The sequence below is a fragment of the Sorghum bicolor genome, chromosome 7 (assembly GCF_000003195.3).
Source record: "Sorghum bicolor cultivar BTx623 chromosome 7, Sorghum_bicolor_NCBIv3, whole genome shotgun sequence".
NCBI classification, from domain to species: Eukaryota; Viridiplantae; Streptophyta; class Magnoliopsida; order Poales; family Poaceae; genus Sorghum; species Sorghum bicolor.
This window is the reverse complement of record NC_012876.2, coordinates 15,436,364-15,446,358: the sequence shown is the minus strand read 5'-3', so window position 1 is coordinate 15,446,358 and position 9,995 is coordinate 15,436,364. Positions and strand designations below refer to the sequence as shown.

At 51.4% G+C, this 9,995-nt stretch overlaps 1 protein-coding gene across 1 annotated transcript; it reads left to right on the top strand.

Annotated features, from left to right (window-relative positions):
• LOC110437228 (TRAF3-interacting protein 1-like) lies at positions 6,589-8,641 on the top strand. The gene is made up of 4 exons (XM_021465604.1): positions 6,589-6,714; positions 6,791-7,422; positions 7,529-7,605; positions 8,319-8,641. The coding sequence occupies exons 1-4, from the start codon at positions 6,589-6,591 to the stop codon at positions 8,639-8,641; spliced, it is 1,158 nt and encodes a 385-aa protein (XP_021321279.1).

Genomic DNA, 9,995 nt, shown 5'->3' with positions numbered 1-9,995 from the left:
GTTAGCTTGGAATCTTACCTTTTTCTAATGGAGGAATAACAACAACTAATTATGCTAATTGTGATTCTAGCATTTTATTGAAACTATGTTGATTCTTTATAGCAGAAGCAAATGTATCCATCCTAGTATGTATGTTTTCCAAAGTTTTATCATTTGATGCTAGTTTCCTAGTCATTTGATCTAGCAGATTGGATTGATTAGCAACTAATTCTCTTAAAGGCGGAAAATTATTATTAAAATTATTACCTTGGTTGTTACCTTGGTAATTACCTTGTTGGGGTTGCTGATTCCATCCTTGATTTTGTTGAGGATGATAGTAGGTGTTATTGTTGATGAAGTTCACATCCTCTTATAGTGTAGGGCAATTGGTAGCTGAGTGCCCGTAGTCTCCACATTCTTTACATGTCATATGAGAATCATTGATGTGCATGACTTCCTTTTTTTCTATATCGAGCTTCTTCATGATGAGGTCTAGCTTGGTAGTGACCATGTTAGCTTCCTTGAGATGATGGATTCCTCCTCCTTTCTTCCGAGACTGATTACGTTCTTCATTGCATGTTGAATTTGAGGCCATCTTCTCAACAAGTGGTTTAGCATCTGAGAGCTTAAGTGACAGGAATGCTCCCCCAGCTGCAGTATCAATAGACTCACGGGTACTAGAGATAAGGCGACCCATGATAGAAAGTCTGCATTAATAGCCACTCCTCTATTCCATGATGAGGATAGTCTTCAATGTAATTCTGGAGTCTTTCCCATGCTTCAGTGAATGATTCATCATGTTGTTGTTGGAAACTTGAAATATTCCCACGCAGAGCATTAGTCTTGGCTGTAGGAAAGAATTTTGACAGGAAAGCGGTTGGGCAAAGGTCCCATGTATTGTGTTTGTCTTTGTTGGTGTAGAACCACTACTTGGCTTTCCCCAATAATGAGAACGGGAAAAGACAGAGTAAAATAGTATCCTTTGGTACTCCTCTGATCGTGATGGTGCTGCAGATCTCTAAGAAGGGTTGTAAGTGTGCACTTGCATCTTCATGAGCTTTTCCACAGAATTAGCTAGCTTGAACCATGGTGATGAGAGCAGGCTTGAGCACAAATCCATTCTCCCCACTATTGACTACTGGTCCAGTCCGGATGTTTGCTGTTGTTGGGGCAGAGAACTCTTGTAGTGTCTTCTTAGCCATGTCTTCAAACATAGGAGCTAGGTTTCCTCCTAAATCTTCTGCTTGTTCTTCAAATTCCTCTTCCAAAGTTGGAGCTAGCTCCTCTAAAGAGCTAGCTTGAGCAGCAGAGGGTGTTCTTGATGGTGACTCAAATTTATCCTTTGCTTCTACAAACTTCTTCTTCCTAAGGAGTTTCTCTGGATCTTCAATATAGTTTCTTGGAAGAGAAAAACCATTCATTCATCACCCTACATAAGATAAGAAAATGGTAACGATGAAGGGTGTACCTGATTGAGTAGAAATTGATTGGTAATATAACTTTATTCATACACAAATATGTTATCAATATATCCTAAGTTTATTATGTCTTCCCCGGCAACAGCGCTAAAAATGCTTGTTGACATTTACTACCGTCATTACTAAAAATGGAGATAATCCCTACTCCTAGTAACAACACCATAAATGCACGGTATATAATTAACTTGTCAATTAGCAACTAGCCACTTCCTTAATTATTAATATTCCTAAACATGAAGTAGGTTGTCATCCCTAATTATATTGCTTATAGATTTATATGTACTACTATGACTAGGCAGAAATAAAAGGTATGAATACAATTGTAAACTAAATGGGTTCTGCAAGCGGACAGATAATTATACCGTTGTAGCATTTTACCTAGGGAAGTATCCAGGTTGTCGATTTATATTTATACCACTGGGAAGGCTAAAGGTTAAACTATATTTATTATATTGATAAGAATGAATAAATGATATTACCTAAGTCCTATAATCTACTCATAACAGGCAGAGGTCACAAGATAAATATAGATAAATAATAATAATAATAATAATAATAATAATAATAATAATAATAATAATAATAATAATAATAATAATAATAATAATAATAATAATAATAATAATAATAATAATAATAATAATAATAGCATAATCATCAAGTATCATAAATAAGAATAATCATCAGAGCATCTACTAGTCATAATAATAATAATTAGCCAATGGATAAACTAGGGAGTTGGATCTAAGGTAATGCTATAACTACGCCAATAAATCACTCTAATTAGTGCAATTACATCTAGAAATCATCGTTAAGTCAACCCTATATCATAATTACATGTAAAGAGGCATCAACTAGTGAGGGTTTTAACACGCAACCGTTACCTCCTTCGCGACCGCGCCCATGCTAACCCTACGTACGGAGGGTGGACTACAGAGGAACCAACGCAGTTGTCACCTGCGCGGACTACCACATGACCCCACACGTCCGGGGGCACTCACAGACAAACAAGATATCTAGACACCACGTCTACATACTGTCTATCATCTACCCAACGATCGATTAGGTAAACACTATACGAACAATTACATGAATTTAATAAGATCAAACCAACTATCCTAGATATGTAATCAAAGTAGACAATGACTAATGAAATTAAGAACATATGAATCTATTAAGAATAAAGTCTCCCTAATATACAATGAAATACTATAAAGTAAAACTAGAACTATTACCAAGTCTTGCGCTCCAGACCAACGTCAGGGGCTTCAGATCTTGATGAAGAACTAGATCTCCTCTACTTCTAATCTAACTAACTAGAACTATGAACTAGAAGGCTCTTGATGAACTTGAAGGCGCTTGATGCTTGATGGCTTGAGGCATTGATGAATAATGAGGTTGGTGTCTCTAGGGGGTCTACCCACATATTTATAGTCTGGTGGGAGTCGCGCGCGCCGTCGGATCAAACCGACTTAACCAAGGGCCGAGATGACTCCTCAAAGGCGGTGGAGGAAGCTTTCGGAATGGGGGCACGAAACCCTAGAGCAGGGGCCAGCCGACGCTAGGGTGGGGTCGGCTAGCCCCACCTGGTGGCGGCTGGTCCTCCCCTCACGTTGGGTGTCTTCCAGAGTATTTTTGAACCCTCTTGCGCTATTTCCCATGGCGGATACGTTTCCGTGTTTGATTTGCATTAGAGTCCCTATTTTACAACTTTCCTGAAATTCACCCTAGAAAATACAGGATATACAAAACTTGTGGAAATTGTTAGTTTATACCATATACTAATGTGTATTCATGTTCTCCTTCAGGTTTAAAGTTATAATAAAAGTTGACGTTATCGACCGTCAATAGTAACGCATTACCCGAGCAATACCATGCCCCTGATCACTTCCTAGATTAGAGGAAAATGTACTCAACTTGCTTACAACAAATGAGATATCAGGGCGGGTTGCGCTAGCTAGATACATCAGCGAGCCAATTGTCGGTGTTTTACCCACGGGGGGTCACACCAACGAGTGAAACTTGTGTGCGTGTTCCCTTTCCCAGATGGTGATGCAAGAAAGACACAAAGATTTATACTGGTTCGGGCGAGAGAAGGCCCTACGTCCAGCGGGGGGGATGCTTTTATTATCTTGCACCTAAGTGCTTGTACAGGGGTGAATAGAAGTCGGTATTGTGTGGATGGAGGGAGATGAAGTGTGGTTGTTCTTCTACGTATATCTTCCTATGCCTCCCCTTTTATAGTCCAAGGAGAGACCTAGGTTACACCGCATAGGTGACAGCGTAGGGATCGATAGGGGCGTGGCGCGCTGACCTACTCGAGGCTTCCGTACCGGCGTGGCCTCGAGCCGTCTTGTTACATAGTACTTGGGTGATGATTACGCGTGCCCCTGAATTCGGCACCTGCGCGTCGTCCCGGACCAGCTTAATCATGGGCACGCTTGTACGTCGTAGCTGCAGTTGCATCAGAGTGGTTGAGGTGCCGTCTTTCATTGTCCGACTCTTCCCTGGGAAGGAACATGCCCGCTCAAGGGTCGGATGCCGCGCAAAGCCCTACTGAATGGAGCGCTGACTTTGGGTGTCTCAAAGGGGGTCGTGATAAGACATTCTAACCGTCTCGCTGCGCCCTGCCATACTCTGGCTCGTCTGGTGGGCAAGGCTGCAAAAAGGGCTATTGGATGGGTGCTTGCTCCCTATCACGCTTCCCGTGACTGCCGGGTTAGGTGGGAACGCGATAGGCGCATTAAATGCCCTGGTTCCCGTACCCGCGTTAGGCGGCGGGCGATGTCCTTGCGCTCGAGGCCTGTCGATTCGTATGAGCCAGTTCCGTATTCGACGGTCGATGTTTAGTCGAGCCTCAGCCGATTCGCACGACCCCTTCTCCATATTCGAGGCTATGGTCGTCATCGCGTTTTGGCAATCGAGCGTATGAACGGGGGACGTCGAGTCAGGGGCCTCGGTGTACGAGTATTGTTGTTATGCGTATTGGTTTGGGTATCCCTTATTGACACCCTCGACAGTAGCCCCCGAGTCTCTTATTCGAGCGCTTGCGCTCGAGTAGAGGCTCCTCTCGTTGGTCGAGTTTTCATGGGGTCACGCGAGCGACCCCCTTGGGGGTAGCCCCTGAGCCCTTGGAGGAGTTTTTGACTCCTTCGAGGGTTATGTTGCCCTTTCTAATGGAATGCTCTCGATTTCCCCCTTCTTCGAAAGTTGTCCATTATGGAAGGGGGGCTTTGGGCCTCGATAGGCCGGTTCCGCATCGGGGTCGTGACATACTCCCGGTGGAGCGAGCGTCACCTACCCCAGGTCAAGCTCCTATCGGGTAATCCAAGTGAGAACCTGTGTCCCATTCGAGGGGGTCAAGTGTAGCCCGGAGGCGTTCTCATAAAGCGGGGTCGACGTGGTCGGGATTACTGGTCTCGCTCGATAGAGTCCAGCGGCTCGCTGCCTCCCTTAATGGGGATTCCTCTCGACCGTCTCGTCCTCGCCTTGGACATCCACAGCGAGTTCTCGAGGCAGGCCTCGTTTTTCGACCACTCGCTGGGCATCCCTGACTCTGGTACTCGAGATCGACTGTCGAACCCATTCTGCAGGCCAGTCTGCGACCTCTCGAGATTTTCGTCGTGACAGATACGTACCTTGCCTTGCAGGGGAAGGAGGGATCGCGGCGGTTCGCCTTTTTGCCCATTGGGCGTGCCTTTTCAGGCGGGAGCCATTGCGGCACTATACCGTCGTGGAATTCGTAGCGCCCTGTCAGTGAGAGAAACAAGAACCGTTAGGCGGCGCATTTACTAGGGGAGTTACCACATCCACCGGATCTACCCGTTGGAGGTTAGCGATCTATAAATATCGTTGGGTCTTCCAGCCTTCAATCCTTCTACCTTCCGCCTTTGTTCTTGCATCTGCCTCCTTGCCATCTCCACGCGCGCGCATCCTCGAGCACACAGTAGCGGAGCCGCTTTCCTTCCTCCTCAAGATGCTGGTGAGACTCATCGCTGCCGATGACTGGGATCGCGGCGGTTCGCCTTTTCGCCCGTTGGGCGCGCCTTTTCAGGCAGGAGCTGTTGCGGCACCGTACCATCGTGGAATTCGTAGCGCCCTGTCAGTGACAAAAACAAGGACCGTTAGGCGGCGCATTTACTAGGGGAGTTACCACATCCGCCGGATCTGCCCGTTGGAGGTTAGCCATCTATAAATATCGTTGGGTCTTCCATCCTTCATTCCTTCCGCCTTCCGCCTTTGTTCTTGCCTCTGCCTCCTTGCCATCTCCACGCGTGCGCATCCTCGAGCACACAGTAGCGGAGCCGCTTTCCTTCCTCCTCAAGATGCCGGTGAGACTCATCGCCGCCGATGACTGGCGCCCGTCGTTGATGACGGAGCGCCGACTGTTGGAGCTTGAGAAGGAGGGGCTCCTGCGCCCTCGCGTTTCCTCGTCGCGGCCGGAGTGGATCGCACCGGCGGCGGACCACTGGGAGCCGAGACCGCCCAAGGGGTATGTGGTCTCCTTCACTAAGTTTCACCGCCATGGTCTGGGTTCCCCTCCGAGCCGCTTTATGCGGGCGCTCTGCCACCATTACGGCGTGGAGCTCCAGCATTTTTCGCCGAACGCCATAACCGCCGCGGTGATTTTTGCCGCGGTGTGTGAGGGCTACCTTGGGATGATGCCGCACTAGGACCTGTGGCTCCACCTGTACCGGGGCGAGCTCTTCAACGCCCCCGGTCGGGCTACAGGGGTGAGGAAGCCGGTGCGGGCCGGCTGCCTCAACCTGGTGCTGAAGACCGGCAAGGCGGAGGAGCCTCGAGAGTACATCCCTGTGGGGCTGACGTCGAACCATGCTGGGTGGGACTCTCAGTGGTTCTACCTGCGAAACGACGACGACCTCTTCCCCGACTACACCGGGCGGTTGATCTTGGAGCGTCTGGACCACTGGAACTATGGCGTCGTCAAGACCCTCCAGTCATGACTCCATCCCATCCTCGACACCTTGAAGAAACTTCGTGAGGAAGGCTTGACCGCTACACTCGTCCTCTCGGCGTCCACCATCGACGGGTACTCCCGTTGATGTCTCGGCCGCTGAGGATGGATGAAATGGGCCCTGGCATTTCGTCTCACGACCTTGAGGCGTGTCGGATGTCCAACAAGGCGCCCACGGACGACGAGGTCGCCGCCAGAGTCAGGGCGGCCGTCGCAGGCGATTTTCAGCCTGAGTGCGTCAATGGCTTGCCCATGAGGCCCGATGAGGGGTCGATTGACCTGGTAAGTCCTTCTTCTTGCTATGACTTCAATTCCTGATTTTTTCGACCCTTCTTTAGACTTATTCCCACCCACACAGGGATCGTTTGACGATCGGTCGTCAAGGCCTCCGGTAAAGGAGGACGACATCGATCGCGACAGGAGACGTGAGTCCGCGGAGAAGCAGAAGTCCGCAAAGGACTTAGAAAAGAAGAAGGAAAAGAAAAAGAATCTTGAGCGACAAGTGCTGGAGACGCGTCGGGCAAAATCCAGGCAGAGGGTGGAACCCGAGGAGGATTCCCCCGACGAGGGCGACGACAACGAGGGCGATGATGGTAGCGACGATTCTGAGGGGATGGTGGCTCGTCTCGACAAGATCCTCGAGGACCCTCCGCAGGCCGACGTTGACATTCCTTGGATGGGAGCCCCTAAGAGGGCACCGGACGGACATCAGAGGGAGCCCTCACCGAGTCGTTCTCGCGCCGACACCCCTCCACTACCTGCGCCGGGTCGGGCCATTTCACGCCCCCAACCTCCTCCCGCGCCTGGGGCAGGCCACCGGGTCAAGACTATGGCGACGGGGCCACTGACTCGTGGCCGCACCGCGGCTTCGAGTCAGGGGGATGTAGGTCATGGGGGCTCTGGCCCCAATGCTCGTCGATCGGGAGACGTCGAGCCAAAGCCCGCACCTGCCCACAAAAGGCCTGGGGTCTCGACGCGGGGCGGCTCGAGGCAAGCTGGTCGAGGTGCTAAGATTTTAACATCACGGCTCTTGTTTTCTGATGTCTTTGTGCATTATTGTGTCACGGCTTTTCTTACGTTATTCCCCTTTCCTCAGACTGAAGCGGCTGTTGGAGCAGGCCCAGCCCTTGATGGCCAAGAAGCTGAAGGTGGGGGCAGCTCCCAAAGGCTCGGGTGAGTGGTTGATTCTCCTTTTAGTGGTATTGGCGCTGGGTGATTCTTGCATCGAGCTCTTCGACGGCTGACGTATCATTTTTGAACATACACATGCTCATTCAATCCTCGGCCATCGACAAGCGTCGAGACCACCCCGCCTTGTCCGTCGGTGGGAGAGGCCGCCCCACCGTCACCAAGGCAGGTCGAGGCGCCTCGCGCTCAAGAGCAGGAGGGAGCACCCGAGCCTCCCCGGTCTGGGGGCGTGGGGGATCCCATTACCGTTAGCGATGGGTCCGGCGGTGATCAGCTCTCAAAGGATGCCCGCATCATGGATGAGGAGGTCGAGGCTTCCCCTGTCACGAAGCGGACGCCTTGGCCCATCGGGCTCCACTCCATCGAGGAGAGGAAGAAGAAGGAAGAGGAAGAGCGCGAGCGGGAGTCGCAGGAACAGGTGCAGGAGGAGTAGCAATAGCTGCGGTGGGAAGAAAAAGAAGGAGAAGAGGGGCGGCAGCAATAGGGAGAACGGCTCGAGGAGCTGTTGGAACAACACCGGCAGCAAGAGCTACTGGAACTCCAAAGACAGCAACAGTAGGAGAGTCAGCAGCTAGAAGAGTTGCTCGAACCACCACCACGAAGCTCGCCCCAGCCAGTGCTGCCATCGCCGCAGAGGCCTGAGACCGGAGAGGAGGGACTGCCGGTCTACAGTCCGCTGACTGCGTGGCTCCGTCCAGGGGGGCCAGCCTCCATCTCGACCGAGCCCGGGCGGGAGGACGGCGTCGTGGCTATCACGTGCGCGATGCGCACACCTGTGGACCCTCAATCTGAGATCAAGGGCTCCCTCTATGGCATGGACGGGCTTGCCCTGGGGTTCCTTCGAGACTGGCGGCCGTGGGAGGAACCCATCACCGAGGAGGGAGGCAAGGCTAGCACTTCCGGTGGCGGCGACGCCAACGAGATCGGGACATTGGGTCGGTCGATGACGACGGGCGGTTCCCTTCTCTCGTCGACATTTTTCTGCGCCACGGAGGCCCGCTTGAGACCATTCAAGAGCTAATCCGAGGTGTCAAGGCGCGCACAGAGGAGGAGATGGAGAACTGGGGACCTGGTCGAATTCATCTTCGAGCCTCCACCAATCCATGAGAGCCCAACATTTTTATGGACGATCGGAAGGAAGCCAAGAAGTTGGAGCATCTTGAGGAGCTCTGGCTTTGGATGAAGCATGTGGTGGGCCTGATGTCAGACATCGTCAACAACGGGCTTGGCCGAGCCTTCTTCGTAAGTATTTTCGGTCCTTAGCTATTTGGGAGTTTAGTCTTGCGTTCTCATCGATCGGCTACTTGTCGCAGGACCTGAAGGAGACCTCCCGCCTAAAGTCAGGCTTTATCCATGCGACGAGAGGCGGCTGGGAACAGCTCCCTCTTCTTAAGGACAAACTCCTAGAGTCACAGGAGAAGCTTCTCAAGGCCTACAAGGAGCTCGTGGCGCTTGAGGAGGAGAAGAAGGAGAGGGAGGCCGCCCTGACCAAAGCTCGAGAGGCCTCGGAGAAGGTGATAGAAGAAACCGTGCAGCTGAGGGAGCGGACCATGACGGTTGAGGAGGCTGCGTCCAATGCCCGGGAAGAGGCCATTTTTTACAAGGACATTGCCGCCGAGCTTGACAAGGAGAAGGGTCTCATCAAGGCGGACCTTGCCTCTGCCCGAGAGGCCTATCGAGAGATGAAGGGAGAGTGTGTGAAGAGCGAAATCGCTCGGAGCGCCGCGGAGGAGGCCAGGAAGAAGGCCCTCAAGGATCTTGAGGCGGAGCGGGTTTGCTCTCGCAGCCTCTCTGACGATGTCGATCGTCTGAAGAGAGCGCTGTTGGAGAAAGAGGGAGCTATCGCGCAGGCAGGCAAGGTGATTGAGGACTTGCGGGTCGCCAATACTGACCTGGCTCGCTCTTATAAGGAGATTGAGAGGGCCAACACCGATTTGGTTGGTCAAAATACTGCTCTGGAGGAGAGGATTCGTGGTAAGCTTCTTTACACTTTCATACTTATTTTTGCAAGGTGTTTTTTTGGTGTTGTCTAATTTCCCCGTATCGGTCTTTGCAGGGCATAAGGATGAGCTTCTGGCAGCCCAGGTCGAGGCCCGCTCCGCCAAGGCTCAGCTCGAGGGGGAGGTTACTTTAAACGGTCGACTAAGGACTGCGATAAGCGACCTCTCGGCCTCCTGGGAGCTCGAGCCTGTGGATGAGTCAAGGGAGGAGGCTTGAGGCAATGCGCTAGTCGATCAGCTGTGCTACCTAGGCGCCACGCTGAGGGATCGAGTGCGGGACGCCCTTCATATTGGGGTGAAGCGAGCAATAGCGGTCGTTTGCTCGGGCTTTTCCTATGATATGGAGGTGGTGTCCCATGGCTTCATCACCGACAT